At 36.3% G+C, this 23641-nt stretch overlaps 1 protein-coding gene across 9 annotated transcripts in view; it reads right to left on the bottom strand.

Moving 5' to 3' along the window:
• NBEAL1 (neurobeachin like 1) overlaps positions 1-23641 on the bottom strand; it is a 76357-nt gene that overhangs the window by 16395 nt on the left and 36321 nt on the right. For all 9 annotated transcript variants that reach the window (XM_048952827.1, XM_048952833.1, XM_048952834.1 and 6 more), the window contains 26 exons: positions 23402-23500; positions 22727-23307; positions 20870-21002; positions 20179-20298; positions 18734-19037; positions 17801-17886; positions 17263-17352; positions 15354-15522; positions 14170-14303; positions 13678-13837; positions 13478-13580; positions 12682-12838; positions 11956-12114; positions 11450-11609; positions 11111-11199; positions 9595-10176; positions 8970-9145; positions 8453-8606; positions 6824-6952; positions 5884-6189; positions 5636-5785; positions 4862-5019; positions 4040-4164; positions 2944-3070; positions 1676-1824; positions 727-860 (listed from right to left, as the gene is read on the bottom strand). In XM_048952827.1, the coding sequence (XP_048808784.1) occupies positions 727-860; positions 1676-1824; positions 2944-3070; positions 4040-4164; positions 4862-5019; positions 5636-5785; positions 5884-6189; positions 6824-6952; positions 8453-8606; positions 8970-9145; positions 9595-10176; positions 11111-11199; positions 11450-11609; positions 11956-12114; positions 12682-12838; positions 13478-13580; positions 13678-13837; positions 14170-14303; positions 15354-15522; positions 17263-17352; positions 17801-17886; positions 18734-19037; positions 20179-20298; positions 20870-21002; positions 22727-23307; positions 23402-23500 (4734 nt within the window). The remainder of the gene's footprint in view (positions 1-726; positions 861-1675; positions 1825-2943; positions 3071-4039; positions 4165-4861; positions 5020-5635; positions 5786-5883; positions 6190-6823; positions 6953-8452; positions 8607-8969; positions 9146-9594; positions 10177-11110; positions 11200-11449; positions 11610-11955; positions 12115-12681; positions 12839-13477; positions 13581-13677; positions 13838-14169; positions 14304-15353; positions 15523-17262; positions 17353-17800; positions 17887-18733; positions 19038-20178; positions 20299-20869; positions 21003-22726; positions 23308-23401; positions 23501-23641) is intronic.

The raw sequence follows: 23641 nt of genomic DNA, 5'->3' as shown, positions 1-23641 counted from the left end.
GTTTCAGGGTATACATCGTGAAGTGACTTCTGTTGATGCTACAGTAAAAAAAATTCCACTAAATATTCTTCTAAGAAGGCTGCTATTCAAATAAGCTTTCACTATTTTCCTTACAAAACTAACACAAAGATTGATTTATTTAAAATGTTTTTCAGCTGTTATTCTTGAATTGACTGACTGGTATGTAACTTTCCTTAAGCCTGATATTCACCTTAGTTCCATGTTCAATGGATCATTTACATTAATGCAGGAGAAAAATAAAAGTTCATTAATCATAAATCACAGAACAATATTGTTTCTAACTTTGTATTTTAAAAAGTCTCTGTTATTAGTAATGAATTTACTTAGAATATTTTTTTTTAAGAGTGCAAGTTTCACAAAATCTTAGGGGTTGGTAGGGACCTCCAGAGATCACTGAGTCCAACCCCCCTGCCAAAGCAGGTTCAAGACATTCAGATTACTACTGATGTAATTTTAGTTGAATTACAGCTCTGTATCACTAAAAAGAGACAGGAAAAGTCTTGTTTTATTTATCTTTACTCAGTTTTCATATGTCAGACTGAGTTTTTTGGAGGCTGCAAATTTATATAAATCTTTAAGCATAGCAAATAATTCACCATTAGTGTGCCAGTTTCATGAAAGACACCAGATACAGATAAGGTCAGCGAACTAGAACTTGACACTTGTACTAATAACAGTAAACAAGAAAATTTAGCAAACACAGACCTCCTTATTGAAGTTGAGGAAGTAGTTGGTTTGATCTGTAAGGAAGATCTCCAAAGCTGACCTCCTCAGGTTGTACCGACGCAGATGTATCTCTCGAATTTGAGAAATGTGCCATTTGAAATCAAAACCAACCCCTAAGAAGAGCACTTGGGTTACTGGATTTGGAATCAAAATCTTTTCAAAAACTTTCCTTATTCAAATAATGCAGTATTAAACACCCTACAGTCAACCATAAAAAGCATTTTTTATACATGGCTTAGTGAAACATTTTGCTTGGAAGCATTACTAGCCTCATCTGCTCTACTACAGGAGAAAAAAAGACGGGAAATAACTAATAGGATGAAGAATCTGGTTTTGCTTTCTGATCAAAATACATTATGAATGTATTTTGTTGACAAAAAATATGAACTGAAACATCTTTGCTTTCTTAATCAGGCTCAGATAGAAGCTTCTGTGTAGAATTCTCAAAAGGTTAGCATCTTGATCTATAGTTTCTCAAATTTTACCAACAATTTACTGTTTTCATGCTTAACCATGCATATTTCATTGAAGTTCCTTAAGTAAAAAAAAAGCCATTAATTTTTACATACTGTTACTTACTCCTCCTCCTACTTAAAACTACAACTTACTACTCTTAATCAGCACATAAATGAAACATGTCACGTAGAACAGAAATGTGGTTTAAGAAATAAATTAGAGGAAATAGCATGATGCTCATTAGCATCATTGTCAGCAAATCAACTATTATTTTTATAGAAATAATCAACATAAGAGCTCAGTTTGCATAGTTTCAGATTATTTACTATAATTGGATTGGTCAGAGGCTGACCTTCAGGAACAATATTAAGTACAGATCCACACCCTACCTTTTTACAATTAGTTTGGTGCTAAATCTCTACTGAAAACAGAATTGCTGAATTGAAAATAAGAAGCCATTGGTTATGCTCACCCTCCTCTTTTTCGATGCTACCATCAAAGAAATATAGGTGCTGGGTAGTGACCTCCAGTCTGCCAGGTATCACATCAATTATAGTAATCAGTTCACAGTTTTCAGACAGTATTAGCTTTTCTTTCTGACTCTGTTCATCCTTCTCATCCCTACCAGAAAAAGCAGGTGTTAGGGGTTGGGTAGGTTATACAGTTGCTTAGATACTTGGTACAGCTTAGAAAAGAATCAAATTTGAAAGACAAAAAATACACCACGCAAAATTATATGAAACCACTTCCATTAGCATTTAGAAGTCTAGTAGTCTGGTTTGAAAACATTTCTTAACATTGTTTTTCGGGCTTGCTATTTCAGTTTCAGGCACAATGAACTTGACTTCCTCTGAAGTACAAAAACAACAGGTTGCATTTCTTTCGTATTGAAGGTACTTGAGTGATCTGGCCTGAAGCTAATCCCTGGTTCCTGTTACTAAAGTGAACTTCAGACATATTTGAAGTAGTGGCTGATCTTCAGTCTACAGAGATGCTTTCAAAAGTTACTGAATGTTTGCCTGTGAGGTACAAGAGAATTTATCAGTATCACTAAAAAAAAAAAAACAAAACAAAAAAAAAAAAAAAAAAAAAAACACCTCCACATCTTCTGGGCTTCAACAGCACAGACACAGGCACGTGCACAGTAGCCAGAGTGAATGGAATCAAGTGTTTACCATCTCTTCCTCCTTGATCCCCATCTCTCTATTAAGAAAAAACTGAGAGGAAGAGTCTCCTAAAGTCCACGAACGACACACAGCTGATCTTCTCCCCTGAATGAGACTATTAGATTACACTAGTTAGATATTCATGCTGTGCAACTGACAGCATAATGAACAGCTCTGGCTTCCCTGGACAAGAGCTGGTTCCAAACTGGTCCACGCCCCCACAGGTTAGACCATCTCCTGAGAACTACAACAAATGCACAGTGGGAAGCCTCAACAATCCTGCAATCTCAGACCAACTGAGAGCACAGAATCACATATTCTCACAAATGCTTTCTCTGAACTTAATACACTCAGACTTCCTTTTCCCTCGTGCTCTTCATGCATCATTTTTTTATAATGAGAAAGCAGCAGCTTTTGTGCTACATAAATTACTACAAAACCCTGGATTGGACTACTAAGGACAGACAAAGAGGAAAGTTTTGCATGCTAATCAATTCTTGAAGTTGATTCCCTATTCCTTCCCACATACAAATTACATAAATGAATTTCAGCAGTTCATTGCTGTTCCACTTACATATTGGAACTGGCTGCTGTGTCTTCTTCTGGCAGTTCAAGCACATCATCTTCCAAGTCACTCACTTTCACCTGCTTCACCACCTCCAGAAGCAGAGACTCACTAGAGGGTTGTGTCTGGTACACACCTATCGTAACAGGTGTAACAGCTCAGAAAATTTTTGCTAATCCATTTTTAGAAAGTTAAACTACTGAGTGGATCTTCTACTGTTGAATGCTATCTTTAATCAAGAAGCAACTTCTTCAGACTCTTTCAATACTTTAGAGGGCAAGCAGAACTTTGTAAAAATGCTCCATGAATTACATTCAAATATATGTCAAGTTAATTGGTAACGGTACATTTCAGAAAACAGTGAAATTTGACTGGTATTCACAATACATCAAAACAAGTAAGGAACATTACAGCAAGAGGGTGGTGAGGCAGTAGAAGAGGCTGCCCAGAGATGTGGTAGATGTTCCAATCCTGGAGACTTTCAAGGCAAGGCTGGATCAGGCCCTGGACAACCTCATGTAATTATGGGTGTCCCTCTTCATTGCAGGGGAGTTGGACTAGATGACCTTCAACAGCCCCTTCCAACTCTAAGGATTCTACAATCTTATGTATATATATAAATTACCTATATATACAGAGAAACAAAATCTACATAACTATATGAGGAAAACAAAAAACCTAAAAACTGTATTCTAACGCAGACATTTCCATTAACATATTCCATAGTGTTTTGCCAGATGCTCTTACAGCATGCAGGTTTTAGAGAAATGTACCTTGGTGGGTTTTTTTCTTGTTGTTGTTGTTTTTAGTTAATCTGGGTTTACAGGATCCAAGAAAGATATGCAATTGCCTATTATAAAACAAAGGAGCTCTTGAACTAATTTTCCACCAAAAATACACACTTCAATGAACAAGAGGAAATTCTTCTTTCCATTGGGAAAAGAAGCTGCTTCAGGTCAAAGCATCACTGCTATGTTAAACATTATTACCGTAGAGGGAATAACAAAAAAAATATGATTTAACTACCTGTAACACACTGATTGTTAAAAACAGACCTATCAGAGAAAGTCACAGAATCCAAGTAAACCATTAGGTATAACATTACCTAAATTATCTCTCAGGTCACTAGCATCCTGATGAGAGTTGAAGTTGTAATTCTGCACCAGTTTTAGTCTCATACGAGAAAAATTTTCAACATTCGAAAGTTTCCAGTGAACAGGATACTGTTTCCTGAGAAAACAAGAATATCCATGTAAATACTTCAAAGAAGGCAAAAACCTATGAGCAAAATGATTACAAAGAAATACGTATTTTAAAAAATCCTCAAGCCACCTACACATTGGCAGACTGCAAAACATAAAAGCTACAAATTGCATTTCAATAGCATGTCATATTGCAGCTCTGATCATCCTAAAACATTTTGCATGCAGCATTCATTTTCAACTGAAATACAGCAAATTGTTTACACTAGAAGTTCCAGAAAGTCTTTAGTTAGAATTCACCCACAAGTTAGGGCAGGCAAAATCTAGCATTTTAAATTGACATCAGCTTCACGCACATAAAAACCTCTAACTTCTTATTTTTAAAGACTATTCTCTCCATCCAAAGGAACCATTTATGAGTAGAATATCTCAAGAGGGTTGTTTTGGTTATTTTTTGTCTTTTTTTTTTTTTTTTTTAACAGTAATGTTGATAATCAATTTGCATTTGTCACTCCAGGTACCCAGCTCAGCAGAACATTTCAAACTTCCTATGTTTATAATTGAAATGCAGAAATCATTAAGGATACATTCAATATTAAGTCCACATGTCAAGAAAAGCTATTCAAGTCAATTCGACAAGGTTCTAGCCATATGAAATAGTAAGTTAATCACACAAAAATTCCTTTCAAGCATCATATCCTGTTAGTTTCAAGAAATTCACTTACATTTCAGACCAAGGACCACGTTCAGAGAGTAAATAAAGTTGGGCTGCTCTCCACTGTCTCAGAGTAGCTGTGTGTTGACTATGAAGTTGCTTTAGCATACTGTTATACCGCAGGTTTTCCTGTCGAGCCTTTCTGCTGAACGGTTCCACAAAATGCTCCTGAAAGACCATTAAAAATAAATCTAATACTGAAAGAACGGTTTTTGTAACTTGCAAGAATTCTTGCAAATGACAAATATATAGAAGTGGTTTAGCAGTAGACATTTCTGAAAATGTAAGGCATTGCTTACAAGAGAGATTTTTGAAGACTTAATGCTGTTTAACAGTTAATTCTAATGCTTGAACGGAATCTGAACCTTACAGAGAAAGGTCAGTTCAGAAACAGTTTTTCCACGCAATAAATGGGACCTGCTAACTGTTCTAAAACATTCCCTAGAGTTGAGAGAATTTGAAATGTTAACTCATATCATAATGGAGGTTTTAATAATTCAAAACATACATCAAAGTGAAAAAAAAGTAGCTTATAGCTAAGGATAATCCCAGGTTACTGTACTATGGAAGATCTGTCCTGAAATAATTCTGCTTACAGACAAGCCTCTTAAACAAAAACAACAGAATTAAATCTTCTACATGTATATATAGTCAGACTCCTCAGAAAAATCTTCAACAGAACCACCAACATGCCTGCAGTAACTTGAATTGGGTTATTTTGGAATTCAATTTCTCCATTTTATTTTTTTATTAATCCTGAGACATAAGCTACTGAAAACCTTACCTGAAATTTCAGCTTGCTTTCTCCTCTCTCCCGATCTCGCTTGTGCATATTCACCATAAATGCCTCATAACAATCCTTCCAATAAACTGCCATCTGCTCATGACCATGTCTGAAGGAGTTTTCTTCATACTGCTTCATATTTGGAATAATCTGTTCCCATCAAAACAAAGTATGATTTCTGAATATGAACTGCTCTGCTCTAATGATGAAAACAAGCGTGAATGACACCAAAAGAGTTAACTACTTACATATTTATCAATATAAACCTTCCATTCATCAGATCGGCAATATTCTTGGAAGTCCTCGAAGAAAGAGGGGCTGCCATTGGTAGAAGGCAATGAAGGGAGATGCAGATTCATGAAGAGAAGTTCATAAACTTTGGATACCAGCGTCCGAACGAGTGGAATCAAAAATGAGTACGTTTCTGTCTTCTCTTCAATTGATCTACTTAAGATGCCTTCTAACTTCCCCAACAGGTAGCATGCTTCAGGTTGACTCTCTATTACTTTGGTCTGAAGAAGGGTGTTCAGTTTTGCTGCTGCCATAGCACAGACCTACATAGACAAACAACAAAGTGAGTACAACTCAAAATAGTAATTTGGAGCACTTATCTTTTAGCACAGAAGTATTTACATACTCTGTTTGTATCTCAGGTAGCCTAAGGGCACACAGGCATCACATACAGGCACTGATCACTTAATTCAACCTGAGATGGTTGCAACCTCAGTCACATATCTGCATTAAGGTAAGTATGTGCCTAAACAAACAAGTCTGGGTTTTCTGAAGGGTTCATTATTCCAAACACAGCTCTGCTAACTTTATAACAACTGTCCATTCAGCCTAACAGCCCAGATTCACATGCACTGAATCTATGCAAACCTGAAACCACTAACAAACATTTTATGGTAGAAACGAAAAGTTGCTATCAGGACTGCTATCTTACTGCTACTAGAAGCTACATAACCTCCAAGTTCAAACAGCTTGTTCTCTACCTCATTCACATATTCAAGATACGCGCATCGATGGGACCACAGAGTAAGTTTGCACATTTTTTTACTGGGGCTTACCATTTTCATGTAGAAGGATAAAAGACTGCCATCACTCTTCTCACTGGTACAAGCAGATCTTTCAGAATCAGAACAGTTGCACCAGATATGCCCTTAAATTATATTGGAATTTGCAACAAACCTGTAAGTTGTCTTGTGCAATGAATCCAAGGAGCAACTGGACTTGCACCTGTGAAAACCAGGCTGCTTCTGGGCCAGCAGAGTACCAGACTGACAGGCTATCCATAAGAATCACTAATTCCTCCAATAGCTGTCGTAAAAGCAGAAGATTTTTGTAAAACAAATTACCAGTAACTATTCCAGATGGAGATGCAATCATTTCAAAGAGCTGTAGAATTCCCACTTCTAAGTTACCCAAAGCCATATCATCATCCTAAAAGATTGTAGCTAAACCAGTAATCTGAAAAAATTGACTGTAAAATACAACTAGCCTAGTATGTTAACTCAAGTGTCTCCTGAATAAAGCCAAAACCATCATGTTATATATATGTCTATCTTCTTCCTTTAACTTACTCCAGGAAATGTCAACTCCTTAAAAAAGCTATAGATTCCTGCAGCAGGATTGCTACAATTGAAAAGACATTCTTATCAATCATGCAGACATTACACCAACAACCAATTTCTAGTTCAGTATTTATGGGTTTTCATTTTATCCTTTTATTTTGTGTTTTATGTGATATGAGTAATGCCAATATAATTCACTAGCAACAGTAATATGTATGGTGCCTTGAGAAGTAAAGCAAGGCTTCATCAATGAATACTAAAATTGATGAGAAGTTTGAAGCTTCTTAACTACCAATACCTTACATTAGGAGTTCTTTCTGAATCTCTCCTAACATAGAAACCAAAACCTGACAAAAACCTCACTACAAAATGAAGCTAATCATAAGATAATGACCCATTTTACCATCAAACATTTACTTAAAAATAACATATCTTGGTGTATTCCCTAAAAAATTTCTAAAATATAAAATTACTACTCTGTTAAGCCCCAGACTCACAAGAAAGCTTCTGTAGCAAGCTGAAAGCTGCTTAAAATACTGCAGTGCTTTAAATTCTCCCTAGGCACAGTGGAAGACAATTTACAAAAGTCATTGTTTTCAATTTAGAGATGGCAATAAGCACAACCCCCATTGCTCCAAAGTTCCTATCTCATTTCTAATTAGATTTCACAAAGCTAGATCATAACAAAAAGCAAAACCTTTACATAGAGCAGTCTTTAAAAAACAACACAAAGGAAAGCTTCACAATTACTCTATGTTTGTTCACAAGCCTGCGGTATGGAGAGCAGCTTAGCAATTACTCCACTGAAGACTTAACATTACTTTTTTTTTTTTTCTTCAACAAATAACTCACATCTGCCAAAATGGAAAAGCAAGGACAACACAGCACAAGAGGAAAGACTATTGTTGAAGTTACATAATTACATGAAGCAGGAAACAGTCAGGAAACATAGTTTCTCTATCTTACTACTTACTGTGATTGTTAGTTCTTTCCTCCCTCAGGGTTCCTGTTTCTGACTCTCTGCACGTATAAAACTGAGCTACTTATGAATGTATGCCCAATATTCCCTGTAGTAAGCTTTTAGGATTTTTCTCATTAAGGGACAATCTAATACATTTCACTATGAACCACTACTTTCCAATATCTAGTTTAAAAACAAACACCTAGAGGAGATGACATTATCCAAGTTGACAACTTTTTCATTACTATTTCTGCCCACAAAATTTCCATTATGCAGTTACTGTACCTTTTCTGTCCATAAATTTGAGTTAACAAGTCCTTCTGCCTGCAGGAAATCTTGTACAATTAGTAAGAGCCGGAAAGCATTTTCAGAGTGTGTAGGGAGAGCTTTAGAATCTCTGTTATCAGTGACTGACCATTCTAACATCTTCTCCAATAAGCTGCATGTAAAACAAAATCCCGAAGTAATTACTACATGTTCCAGCTGTAAGTGGCTTTAAAAAAATCCTATTAAGTATTTAATTGAATCTCTCAGTCCACAGCGATAACTGCTGTATTCTCAATAAGACAGAGATGTAAAACATTTTAAAGAGCACATGAAACTTGGAATACAGCTTTTCAAAACCTTAAAACCACATTACCTAATAGGTAGTAAAATATACTGGTAGTACATGAAGATAGAGCTAAAAAAATTGTATCTTGAGGGTAAACATCCATTCCTTCTTAGCCTTACTAAAGCCCACTCATTTTTTCCCTTTTTCATCAAAAGAAGGATAGAACCTGCCCATGAACAGTACACTCACTTGAGTTTTATTTCATCAGAAGGTCGCAGCAACTCATTAGATATTCCCAGTTTAGTCAGTGCAGAAAACACCTGTCCTCTCTCTACCCAAGCCTCATCATCAGATCTTTCAATGCCTTTCCACATTATGCACAGCAGGATGTCTGTAAGTAACTGTATCAGTTCATTATCACCCCCCTGCAAAAGAAAAGGAATATTTACAGCCCCTTCAACTCCTATAAATCTTCACAGTTTCTCCTTCATCATAGTCTCTCTATGCTTTCCACTTTTTTGTTTGAAAACTCTACAGTCTCAAGTCTAATAGCTAAATACACAAAATATGGGAAAAGTGGCTTCCCAGAAACTGTAACATATATTGACTTCTACATCATTATTTAAACCTAACCCTTAACTGCCCTTTTGTTCTCCCCATTCCACCTTTGCCCAAGCAATTCCAACCAAAAAGAGACATAACCCAGAGATGTCCCCACTGACTGTAAGAACGTTATTGGCTATTTTCCTTCAGAAGATGTAAGAATAAAAGGACAATGAGGACAATGATTATATGCCCATTAGGGATACAATTAGAAAGGAAAAAAATTGCAGTCATTAGGAGAAATTAACCACATAGGTAGAAAATTACTTACTCCTTGATTTTCAAATGAAGATAGATCAGCAGCACTGAAGCCCACATCGCTTATGACATCTAGCTCCTTTTCAGGCTGCCCAGAAAATGGTTTTCTGTTCTCTATAGGTGATGGTGTGCTGGGTAGGCTATCTGTCATCTGATTCACAACGTCAGCTAGTTCATAAGAGTCAACGCTGGATAGATCTAGACTCAGATGTGAAGGATTACTGCGCCACAAATCTTGGTCCTCTGACTTGAAAGACATCTCTGCTGCGGATGCATCTTCCAGTGGCATAGCAGAGAAATGAGCTGGGACATCCAAGGATTTATTGTCTTCTAAACTCCACTGATCAAACAATCCATTTATAGATGCAAAGGTATCAACTTTATCTCCCTCCATCTTATCAGCATGATATTTCTGAAGTTCTTCAGCAGGAGGATTTTTCTCCTCTTCCCTTGAGGAGTCAGCCCTGTTTTCTCTAAAGCCAATCCGGACCTCAGAATTTTCTTTCAGGAAGAGTCTGATCAAAGTGTCCTGCCAGCCCAGCTGCTGAGAAATCTGTTGTGCTGCATCCAGTTGGGAATGCAAAAGATGCAAGACCTAAGGATAGAAGATAGTTCACACCTACACATTAATTTTAGCTTGAAACTAAATTCTATCATTCATTCTATCTTTTAAATTAGAAGATTTACGACCTTACAGCTTTCTTTAACTTTTTAGCAGCTTATATAAAAGTCATATTGAATTAACAGAAAGCATATATATCACAAAAATCACTCAAAATTAGAAATGCATATAAGAGCAAAAAATATATATATATATATATCCCAGGAATACAACATGGGGGAAAAAAAAACAACTATCAATGTATATCAGTAAGTCCTCACTTTTCAGTCACTCTTCTACAGCAATTCCTAGAAAAGGCAATTATCAGAGCAAATAATCCCATTAACAAAATCCTAGCACATGATATGCTTAATTAGAATCTATTAAACAGAAAAATTAAGAAAGCTAAAGTAAGCTACAATATTACTAGCTTATTGATAGCATACACTTGGCTTATTTTGAGAAACTTTGGTATAGAATATAGTTTCTTGGAACTACATTCAGTACTACCAATTCCAGTGATACAAGTCAGAGAGCTCATTTAAGAGTTATTACTTTTTCCATCTCCTCTCTGCATCCTTAAATACTCTTCTGAACCATTACATGTTGTATTAAAAGTAACATTAAGAATGAAACAAAACCTTGAGCTTAAGCATCCTTTGAGAAAACTAATTCAAGTCAATACTTCTAAAACAAAAAAATATGCTAGTTGAGAATCACTGGAGAGACTTGGGGTTTCGTTTTTTAAAAGATTTAAATATATGAAGTTCAACATCAAGTTCCGTATTAGCTTTTTTCCTAAAATCCTAAATCATTACTAAAGGAAAGTAGCAACAGCAGCAGCCAGTGTAGCTAAAACATCTCAAATAAGACATCACGCAATATAGTTTATGGATTTAACAGTATTCTATTTTTAAAGGTAACTAACCTTTCTACAGATAACCACTCTCATGTTTATATCTGATCTATGAGCCAGATGCACTACAGCTAAAAGATCTTTATAATTCACAGCAGGATCTGTGGAGAAGAAAAAAACAAATCAAACTATTCCGTGCAAGTGATGTAACAGTTAAGTGTTAAAAATAGCTTTGGAAGTCACTTCCACAACCAGGAATGGCAAAGGGAACATGCTTCAAGGAATTAAGAAAACAGCTGAGACTAACATGGACTGCAAATAGAACAGTAACATTTTCCTGAGCAAAAAGCAAGTGTATTTGCCTCTGAGCAAACAGGCATTTACTAACAGTAGACAACACTTCCCCATTACCTGCATGGAGAACTTGGTTAAGAAGGTTTTTTATGAGAGAAATAGTAACTGACGATTCATTCAGAAGGAGTCCAAGTCCAGAGTACCCCACTTCTCTGAGTCTCATACGGTGCTTACTACGTTCATAAACTTTAGTACATTTCAGCATCTCTTCCATAATCTGTGTGAAAAAGCACACAAAAGCAAAATAGTGAGGAAGCATCTAGACTTTTTAAACTTAATTGCATATGACATAGCATACTAGTCCATAGTTTACAAAAAACCCTTTAATAAAAAATTCAGACTCAATTTTAAAGGTCCCAATACTTCTAATGCTTGACATTAGGAGAGCACTAACCCCATTGCAACTACAGTGATTAGCCACATGTTGCTGCTTGCATATTAGAAAAAATTAAACTTGGATGACCAGCATCTTTGTAAGCATTTGCACTTCTGCAGTCTGACTACTGAAAAATACAAATCCATGCTCTGTTGATTAATTTATGAACATATCATTCATTTATTACCTTGAACACAAGTTCTCTAAGCCTGTCAGAGTACCTCTGGTGCAATAACAAAGCATAAAGAATATCAGCATTTCCTGGTTCAAAAAGCAATAGAAAAAGCTGATCTGGGGCTGAGCTGGAATGAAGAAGGCTGAACAGAACTTCCAGGATGCCACAGAGCTGAAAATTAAGACAACTGGGTTAATCTAGAATTCATGCAGACTTTATTCTCCATCCAGAAAAAAAAAAAATCCTTGCTCTTTAATTGCTATTCTCTCTTGCTATATAATGTACATTGCCTGTTCACTGTTATCACATTTAAGTGGACATTTTTGCTATATGTAGAACACTATCAAGCTGTAAAGGGAACTACAAATCAAGTTCAAGCACTAATAATGTCTATGAAATAGGAATTCACATCACTACAACAATGATCAAAGTCAATTCATTTTCTTTCATAACACATGAGAAAATAAGTAAAAGTACAGCTACCAACAGAGCACTTTTGTAAGGATCCCCATGTAGCTGAGACAGGTTATATGTAGAAGCACACCCAATTAGAACCATAAATCAATCAACTCTTTGTGTGTTTTATCATACCTCCCTTTATACAAATAAGATTTCTAAACAGAACAATACAGAATATCCCAAGTTGGAAAGGACCCTTAAGGATCAAGTTTAACTCCTGAACATAAAACTACAACCAAATCACATAGAGTTTATACTAATTTACACCACACTGGATACCTGTTCTTCTTCACTGGTAGCAGCTATGTATCCTACAATGCTCTGTATTTCTTCATGTGTTCCACCTTTGCTTAGAAAATATTTGATCAGTCCATAAAGGGATGTCTGTATAGTTCTCAGGTCATCAGGAGTTAAATCACTGTCTTTGCTGCCACTCCTAAACACCAACAGACAAGAAAGGAATTCTGAGCAAGTGCTCCATAATTCAGTAATAACTGAGTTGCACTTCAAATACTACCAGCATATAAATGAACTAAGTGTCTTAAAATGATAAGCAAGTAAAATGGAAACAAGTTCATGCGTTTTTTGAAAATGAAATCAAGCAATAAAAGCCAGCCAGTTTTATTTCCTTTCTTACTAGAACAAGCGGGGGCAGAGGAGTAAAGAGGTGAACATGTGTAATATGATGGAAAATGCAGCAGTGATAACAGAGCAGCAAGGTTCCAGGCCGCAGCAAATGAAGATTTGCTCAAATTGCAACAGCCATAGGCACAGAAATAAAGGAAAGAAGCTGCTTACATTCAGGAGACCTCAGGTATACAGGGATATCCAACAAGATACCCTTGTCTCCACTGCCAACCCTTAAATGGGATCTGGAAAGTGGTGGGATCCTGGCTCACCCCTTCTGGTCACTGAGGTGCATTGACTGCTTTATACACACCCAAGTTTCCCTGGGTTGGCCCTGCCTCCCCCCCCAGGTGCTCACTGTTTCAAGCCATGACTTAGCATTTCCACTACAACTTAACAGAACAACTGCATACAACAAAGGAAAAGTTAGAAAAGGTAAAACTCATACCCATAATAAACTCTCAGCGTGTCTAGAAGAAACTGTACACCATACTTCTTTCTGAAGAGCCTTCTGCTGTCTTTGATGATCGTAGAAAGATACTGTATATGCCCTACAATGTAAGGTCTCATATTAGAACCTAGAAAAATATTTGTATCAAATGAGAAGTACTGTCTCTTTATGCAGTTGGCCCATATCCAAGGACTTACCAATTCTGAAAGGGAAGTCCCCACTGTTCCAGATGCTGAAGTCAAAAAGTAAGTGTTGATACATCTGTTGCAGAAGTTGCAAGTTCTTTTCAACTGAGACTTGCTCGATCAACAGCTGTACAGCCATCAGTACATTCACATCCATTAGGATGCTTGGCACCTATCAAAATAACAGGTGTTAACACTCAAAATATGAAGTTTATTAGGATATTCTTTACTTTAAATAATATTTTTTTTTAATTTAGATTCTCTTTTACAGCAAGCCTGCTTTTAAGTAATATAAACAAAACAAGAACATGAATTATTCAAAACATTTCACTTTGTATACCAAGGCCAGCTCCTTACACTTCTTTTCAGAAGCATAAGAAATGCACATATTAAGCAAACCTTTGAGGCAAACCTTGCATCCTAGACAAACTAAGAAGATGCAGAAGTAATTTGGACCTCAACTGCAACAATCATTTCTAAGGGTTGTTTCTCGAATTTATTCACCTTCTGTAACAAGGTTCCTAGGGTGGCAACTCCATGGGAGTGAATGAGATTTTCTTGATTAACATGGTGTCTCTGAATGAAGTGTTTAATCATCAAGATGAAAGTTGCAACAATGTTCTTCTCCAGGCGTGCCTCTGCAAAACAGAGCAGTACCAAAATCAGAATCAGTAAGACTCACGGTTTATCATTAGATAATTGTTTATCATAGGGAAAAAATAAAATCAAGTGTTTGCATTGAAAGCTACTCCCTGAACTTCTTTAACTCTTTCTGCATTTTTTTTTCCTATCTGTAAGCTTTCTTCAGTGGCTTTTTCTCCCCCTGTGCAGAATCAGTCTTTTCAAATTTCTCCAGGAAAAAGTGACAACCTGATCCTTGCTTCATGTTTAAGGCTGTTACACAGAGACTTCCCTCCTTTTAGTCACAGTTTCTTGTATATGCTGCATCAGACATTCTCCTTCAGCATTAACTAGACATAATATGCAAAAATTAATGAGAATGAGTGAGGAAACATATTTACTCAACCATTTCAAATTCAAAACAAATGAAAATGGTTACCTTGCAAGATCTGTTTTCCTCTTGTTTTCTGCTAAGACAAAAATTAATTCCCAACTTATACTAGTACAGTTTGGTGGTAATTAAATGTTTTTGTTGTTTTTTTTTCTTTTTTTTTTTTTTTCCCCTCCCTAGTTGTTCAAAGGTGTAGGAGTCTGAACATTTTCCAAAGAAAATGAAAGTGTGACAGAGTCTACACAGCATTGATCTGATATTCCACGATCTTTATTTGGCTGTCTGACCCAATATCCATGCTGTTGAAAACCTCCTCCTATTGATATTAGCAGGTTTTGAATAAAGAAAGCAATTTCTCAAAATAATCACAACAAGCTTTTCAAAAGAGAAGTAGAAATAATTGCATGTTTTGACACTAATACAATAGGAAATCATTAAGAGAAAAAAACAATGCTAAATGCATTTATATTTCAAATAGATCATCAGGCTCATTTTACATTGTGCTTAATTGTTGTTATGCAGCACCCCATCAAATGCCTAGAAAAAGCAACAGCCTGTCAAGCTTGAGTGCTGCTTTGGAAAAGCCAACAAGTATAAGAATCACTTCTATTCACATAAAGATGTTTAATTAAAACCAAACTTTATAAGTTCATCTCAGTTGTACTTTGATACCTACCTGATGCCTTTGTGGATGACAACACCACCCAGTCTCCCTCTACAGGAGTAACTACTTCAGGAGGTAGAGTTTCCCCTACAGACTTCTCAGGCATCTGTCTACTGAGAAAACTGATCTGCTCCAGCAATGGAAACAGCACATTTATTCCACCAATGCAGTTGATCATATCCTAAAATTAAGAGAAATGGAAGGAAAGCAACCGTAAATGAAATTCTCTAAATTATGCCACAGAAATTCACATTAGATAAGGAACTTTATACACTCACAAATCAATAAAGTTGTTTTATGCCTGTTTAAAACTGGTTTAAAACACTGAGTTTAAACAGAGTGTTGCCCAGATTGTAGGCACTGCAACTACACGACTTCCTGTCAGCTGTGTTTTTACACTTCATTCCACTCTCCTCAAAATAAACATGGGAACCTGAAGATTATAAATATCAAAGTATTTTCTATTAAGCATTTTGGGAAAACAGAGTAAAAACATTTATGATATCTAAGTTACTTGCAGTAAAGAAATACTATATACATGTTTTAATCCTGTTCCTGTAAGATCTCTACTTCAAGTAGTTAGAAAATGATTTTTTTTCAAATAATTTTATGTGTACTTCAATTTTTATCTCCACCCTTTTTCAAATTCAAGACTAAAAATCCACTTAACTTCCACTCCTCATAGATAACAATAATCAGCAAACTAGTCAGAGATGCTTGTTCACCTGCCCACCTTAGCCCAAGGAAAACCACTGCATACTAAAATTCTTAGAATCCAAAGTAAAACAATACCTGTAAGCCAATCACAGAACATCAGTTTTCCTTCCCACAAACACTGGGGAGAAGTAGAGGAACCCTTTTTTGCCTCCATCACATTCCACTTTTTAAATTGTTACTCTGTTTACATGCCCATATGATACCCCTGTCTCTGTTTAGATTTGCCTCAATAAACATGGGGATATTTAAAGAAAATTGAACAGTTAAGCTAAGAGGTTTTTTCTAATCTGTAAGATTTATCTCATGGATGCAGATTTCCATATTAGCCGGGCAAAACAAGAAGCATCACATTTTTGAAAGCTGAAAAAAATGGAATTTCTACAAACCACAAGATAGCAGTAACTGTAGCTCCTTTCAAGCTGTCTCATCTCTTTAACGACTTGATCAGCTTTGTGTTTTATCCCTCACTCTAGTCCTCAAGAGAGTGCCAATCCCCACTGTTTGTTAATGAACTAATTATCCTCCTGAGATTTGTACTTTCAATATACTTTCTCATACAGCTAGAGATATAAGCCATCCTCACCCACCTCTCTTCTACCTGCTGGATAAAGACAACAAATTTTAGTATTTTCTAACTATTCACATCACAGCAAAATTAACTAGCAAACATTTCCATTTTCTTAACATTAATCTCCATAAGTCAGAGCATATGCACAGTGTAGCCCAAACAACATTTCCTTACTAATTAGTTTGCTCATTGAGTTGATTGCATACTATTCGTAAGAAATTGCAAAATGATTTTAAACAAGAAAAATTAAAAATTGCATTTATTTGTTCACATGCTTGTCTTCAAAACAAAACAAGAAATTGTCCATAGGATACATGCTCTGCCCTCAATCTTTATTTCTGTTTTTTTTTTTTTGTTTTTGTTTTTTGCTTAAAGAGCCCTGCAAGCAAAGGTCTATAGTATTAGTATTAGAATTAGTATTTTCTATCTGAACAGAAAAATCATTAATCACAATGTTTCTTGATCAAGCTGTCTAGCTGCAAATAAGCCAATTTCCTCAGGCGGTGTTAAGACTGACTTTTTATCTGTTAAATGTCATTGGCATTATGACAATAGCTTCTAGCATTCCAAACGTTAGGTGAATGTAAGAAAACTGTCACATAAACAACAGCTTCTGCTTGTTCAGTAAGCACTTACCTTGATGTCCCAGTTCACTACTTTGTTTCCAGTTAGTCTTCCATGCAAGAGATTTGCGGACAGGTCAAGACAAATTGGATTTCTGCAGGCCTGAGAAGTAAGGAGGCTACAGTATCATTTAGGAAACAACAGATCCTTGAAAATGCAGAAAGCTTTGAAATAATGCATAATAGTTAGTGTCATCGTGTTGATAGGATGTTGTTTAAACAACTTGGGAACCCTAGAAAATTTATTCATCTTAGATTTGACTTCTACAAAATAATTTTGTCCTTTTGCTAAACAAGAATAACATCTATCGCCCTTCCCCAAAATTGTAGTCTAAGAAAGCTTTTGCTACCCTGCATCTTCCCATTACCATTGTGTAAAAAAAGCCAAAATGGTACACTTAATATGTTAATGTTAAATGTTCTTACATGTTAATGGTACATTAGTTCGTTCTAATTCTAAAAGAATTTTCTGAAAGAAAAAACCATTCAAGATAAGTTCCGAAATTACTTCACACTGCAAAAGCAACAGAAAAATCCGTATTGTTCCATACCTTTGGCGTGTAATGCAGCAACACCTTACTGGGGAGATCTGCTACTTCAGGCTCTTGAGATTTCCATGGAGTTAAACAGTTTGGACCTATAAATACATTGCTTTTAATTTTTAAGACTTCACTGGATATTAACTTTCACAAATTTTATACAACCATTCTTTGTTGTGGCAGGATACTCTGAACCATACCTATTTGAGATGTGCTTTAAAGTAATATTATGAAGTTATTCATTCCATAGGGTTCTTATTAAAAGCAAATACATATTCTTGATAAAAAGCCAAACTATACAATATTTTGGACACTTGAACAGATATATTTCTTTACAAACATCTATACTTGCCACCAACCTATCAAAAAGCTCAAATAGCCAGGCAGTAAGAAATATTCAAGTCAACTTTATTTAGCAACATAAAAATACTTCCTTTAAATGGTTGAAGTACTTGCTAATCTCTAACAATCCCATGTCATTATTGAACTTCACTTAATACTTCAGTAAAACAGATCAATAATTTATTTTTATTTTAAAATCACAGTTCAGGATTTTTCCATGAAAAATCAATTAAGTGTAAATCACGTCAGTGGGTTGTCAACAAGAGCAATACTTTAAAGACCTTCAATTATAAGGTCAATTGTAGGCAAACAGTGGAAAAAAAAGAAAAGTGAAAATATACTTAACATCCAGATTTTGGCAAGCCTGTACATAAATAAATAGATGAGCTTATGGAAACCTAATATTTTAACTTAAATAAAAATCCTTATCATTTATTTCTGAGCTTCTTATAGAGCCCTCTCACTTATGTTAGTTCTAAAATTATTTTGGACTGTAACTTGTCTGTCATGTCATTACATGTCTGTGTACAGCAAAGCTGTAAGTGATGTTGTCCCTTACTCAACCATTTTGTTTCACTAAAAATTAGTATAATCATTACTTACCTGCCAAATACAATGCTTTCACCTGTGGGGGTTGCAGTGCTTCATGAAAAATGATAACTGAACCAAGCTGGCCCTCCAACGATGTTGGACATCCCCATTCACTATCCTGAGTCCCTGCTGAGATCATCTTGGTGATGAGTTCTGGTTTTGCAAGCATCCCACCCCAGCTTCCTGGAGAGAGAATGCCCCCAAGTGATGTACGGTGAGGCATGACAGGGGAAGAAAAAGGTGGATCTGGTATCTGAGATGGAGGAGGAGTTGTTGTTCTTTGACCAGCTGAACCAATGCAGCAAGAAGTAAAAGGCTGTAGAAGCAAGAATAGAAGAAAAAACAAAACACACACTGAGTTTAAGTCTACGTTCCTTTTCCACCTCTGCTTCACCTATTTTACAACGCAAATCTGAAGACTATCTCTGTCGAATCTGAACTAAATAAATTAAACCAAGAACAGCAAGTACTGGCACACTCTGGAGAATCCAAAAGAAAAGAACACATACTTCTCACAACAGCAGAGTGCTCCTAATTCAGTTGAAAACAATTTGGTCATTTCAACTATTGTGTGACAAAAAAGGCTGCCAGGAACAGAGCCTGGACAGTACTCTGGTAAGATACTCTAGTAAACATTCCTCTTCTGGATTGTATTTGAAAATACTAGCCTGTTATGCCTGCTATATGTATCAACTATTTACCACTTGAACAGAAGCCCTCAGAGGAAGATTACCAATCCCACATATAGATACCTTCTCTATTGTGCTTATTTTACAAGTTGGCCAAAACCCAGAGTTCTATCTTGCAACATACTTTTTGAAGTGTTATACTGATTTCACTATTACAGTATTTAATTTAAATGCTTACTAAAACTACTCAAAATACTTACACATTAAATTAGGACTTGAACAGGGGAAGAATGGTAAGTATTATAGCCCAGGTTAGAAAGGATTCATCCCACACAAAGAACTTAAGATGCCAGGTTCTCATTTTGTTGCTAGTGTTCATGCTTATCCAAGCATGATATAAGATGGTAACAGGTATAAGATTAGCATGTGTTATGGGAACACATAGAAAATATTAATAAAATGAATGGCCACTGAAAGCAAGATGGAATATTTCTCACTGGGGCTGTCACACTACTTGCAGAGCTGACTAATCAGAAATTCTATCACAGGGCTCTGGTCCTGAAAAAAACCCACTATTTAACTAAGCTGACATTTTTCCCAGTTTGTTTTTAAAACTAAGATGACTAAACAAACATTAAATAATGGTTAGTTCTACTTATTCTCCACTATGATACCTTGGATACTATCTAGACTTGAACCAACTTAGTAACAATGCTCTAAACTACCTTTAACTCTTACTGAGTTTCCAAACATAAAAAAAGCCAACTATGTTCTCATTCTTCTATGAAGTTCATCAGGACAGGTGTATGACACAGAAGGTGAACTTACTTCATTCATGGCAGGGAATCGAAGTGGGGCAGAGATCTTCTGCTGTCCATTGACGTAGATGTACACAATGCTCTGACCAAAGGGTCTCTTTCCAGGCATGTGAACAATAGTTATGTTGTGCTGATTAATAAATTCATAAAGTTATTAAAAAGCAGTGAAATGATAATACACAACCATGTAACCTCACCTTCACTAATTTGATGAAGAAATCATTAACGAAAACCCTTAGGAAAATAAATCCAAAGTAGCTGGTCTGACCTCGTTGATATCAGCTCTTCTTTTAAGCATTTTACTTTTAAACTTTTTTTTTTTTTTTTAAGAAAAGAGGTATAGGTTCTTACAAGACAATGCACATCAGTCCTTAGAATAGAATAAGTTACAGTGGGAACAGTAGTATGCACACAACACTACAGCTGTTTGTTTGAATACAAAAAAGATCCATATATTAAAAAACTCCCATATAAAACACACATTTAAAAAACACTATAACTAGCTTATGAATAAGAACAGCTAAAACAACAGGCATAATTTATCTTAAAAACTAATTTATGTAAAAAGCACTTTATTATCTGAGTTTACATTTGTTCTTACAAAATAAAATAGATCACTTACAAAATAACAACCAAACTAACTTGCTACTTCTGAGCTAACCCTACTATGCTAAACCGTGTTTTTCAGCATCACATCTTACCCAGAGTGAGTCAAAAAAACAGTGGTCAGGCAGCATCACTGTCGCATACTCCCTCTTTGTGCAAACTGCTACCACCAATACTCCAGAGCATGTGATAAAGGCTTCAAAACCCATACCGCTTCCTGTAAAAAAGCTATAGAATGACAAAACAAGCTAAGGACTTGCTTCACCATACATACTGTAAGTCACATAACAGTATTTTCACTGAGGAGAGAAACAACTTGAGCTTTTTGTTGCTGTTCACATCATTATCTGCCTAGCTATTACTTCTGTTCAAAAGAACAAGACAAATCTCACAAGAAAGGAACCCCCAGGACAGCTAGGACAAAGGCATCCCTCGCATCTCTCGAAGAAGCTTGTAGCTATCCAACTACTGACTGTTGCAGTCTGAGAGCCACAATGTTCTACTAAAGAAGATATTAAAAGACCTGCAAACAGTGGTGTTTGTTGTTAATTGTTTCCATCAGCCCCATTAAAGCTGCTAATAATGCATGCAGCTAGGTGAGATTGCTGGCATAGATAGTAGATGTGTTCTCTTAATTTAATAGTTCTACATCATACCACTGCATATGAAGGTTTTTATTTTAAAGATCAAGACACTAAACGGAATAATTCAGAAATTCAGAATGCTTGTACGTATAATGTTACAGCCAAATCTGGTTTAAAACTGATGAGACAGTAACTGTAGATTTAAAATTATTTTTAAATCTGTGATTACCTATAAGCAAGAATTTTAATGCAAAATATAAACATAGTCACGGTTAAATAGCTTATTCCACTCTATCATGAAGATCAGCTGTAAGCAGCTATCTATAAATAAGCCCTGCACGAACAGGCTTGCCTTGAGAAACCTGGCATTCTTTTTAAGTGCTTGAATACAGAAAACTATATATAAACTGTGAAGTATTATCAAAGCCTGCTATAATCCCTTGGGTGCTGTGACTCCAAGTGGAGGCATTAACTACTGTATTATCAAATATTTATTGGTATAAAACACAAATGTGACACTGATGTTATAGTGGGGAAAGTGATGCACACTGCCTTTTGGGATAGGAAAGGGGGGTGATCATTCTGGATTTCTTGGAACCCAGACAAACCTTCCCCACTAATTGCCATGCTGCAACAATGACTAAGCTGAATGCTGGAACCTCCAGAGTCAAGCCAGAGAAGAGGATATTTTTTCTCTTGCAACACAATAACACCAGACCCCATATCAGTTGGAAGAACATAGAGCACATCGCCTGTCTTGGCTGCACTGTCCCACCACACCCACCATACAGTCCAGATTTGGCACCTTCTGGCTTCCATCTGTTCACACCAGTAAAAGATGAATTGGGTGTGCAACATTTTTCTATCATCATCACAGCTGTGAAACAATAGACCATCTCAATTGGTGCAGATCTTTATGAGAATGAACATCACTGGTGAAAACGCATAGGTAATTGTGGTGACTATGTAGAAAAAGTGTTTTGCAGCTAAGAATTTGCTCTATTGCCTTTTTAAAGTTTGTGGCGCAATTCCACCACAGATTGTTCTGTTTTGAGGTGTTTTGCTTTTTCTGGTTGTTGTTTTTAAGCTATACACCTTAACAATTCAGAGTTGTGGATAATGAAACTGCAAACAAGAAACTGTAGAGGAAGCAGTGCAATTGAGAAGCTACGTGCTTATTTCTGTAACACAGCCTGGCTTTGAAGACCGATGAAGCTTCTCCCTTCCACAAAATAAACAAATCAAGTGCTTTATATTGCATTCTATGAAGGAACAGGTACCACACAGACTAGGAGGTACCACATACCACATTCCACAAGGAACAGACAACCTAGATTTGTGCTGTTGAAGTCATTATGGTAATCATACCTATACAGTTGCTTCCGCTTGCCAGTTTTGCTAGCTGTGCTAGGGTCCACCTGGTCTTGATCAAGGCAGAGCCAAGCATTGAAAGAAAATGCAGAGCCTGGCCACCTCTGAATTGATGGAACAGCAATTCCCGCCATGCTGTGACACAAGTTGAAATACTGCAAGGCACTAGCCATGCCTTGTTTCCGAGCCATTGCCAGAATGGCTCGCATCACTGGAATAACATAAGGGTGAGCCTGTTTTGGCTCCTCGGTTCTAAGGAGCCGTATTAGTTGAAGCAGTTCTTCTGACCCCATTGACTGGCTCCCTAAAGAGCCCAGAAGGGCAATCAGGTTCTCTGCACAAGTGCAATGGAGTGCAGAGTGGTGATTTAGTGTCTCAATGATACGGATGACCATGTCTGCATTGACACACGTGGCACGACTCTGCCTGTTAATACAGCAGATCCGCCTCAACCAATTTGAAATGAAAATCTGCAGGTCATGTGACTCAAGCTCTGGAAGCCATTGGATAAGCAGCAATAATGGCTGGACATTACTAATGCCTAATATCCCAACAGCCATGTGGTCACCTTCAACAGCCTGAAAAACAAAGAAATCAAACATGAAATACAGTCAAGAAGAAATACTGTTGAAGAGACACAGCATTCCAGACAGCATTCACAGTATATCTCACCATATTCATGAGTTCTTCCAGCAGTTCCCGTGAGGGCTGACCCAGTGACTTAAGTACCTCGTAGATATGTGCATAACCGATTCTCTCCTTGAAGACCTCCTGAGGATAAAAATCCAGTCTCACTAACAAATGAAATAGACACAAATAGCTCACCTACTGCAACGAAGTTTACTTGAAAACAATATTAGACTTAAGGATTAGAATGTAAGAATTGCATTTTTTTTTGTTCAGCACAGTGGA

The sequence above is a fragment of the Lagopus muta genome, chromosome 8 (genome assembly GCF_023343835.1).
Source record: "Lagopus muta isolate bLagMut1 chromosome 8, bLagMut1 primary, whole genome shotgun sequence".
Lineage (NCBI taxonomy): Eukaryota > Metazoa > Chordata > Aves > Galliformes > Phasianidae > Lagopus > Lagopus muta.
The sequence above is the reverse complement of the archived record's forward strand: the minus strand, read 5'-3'. Positions and strand labels throughout refer to the sequence as shown.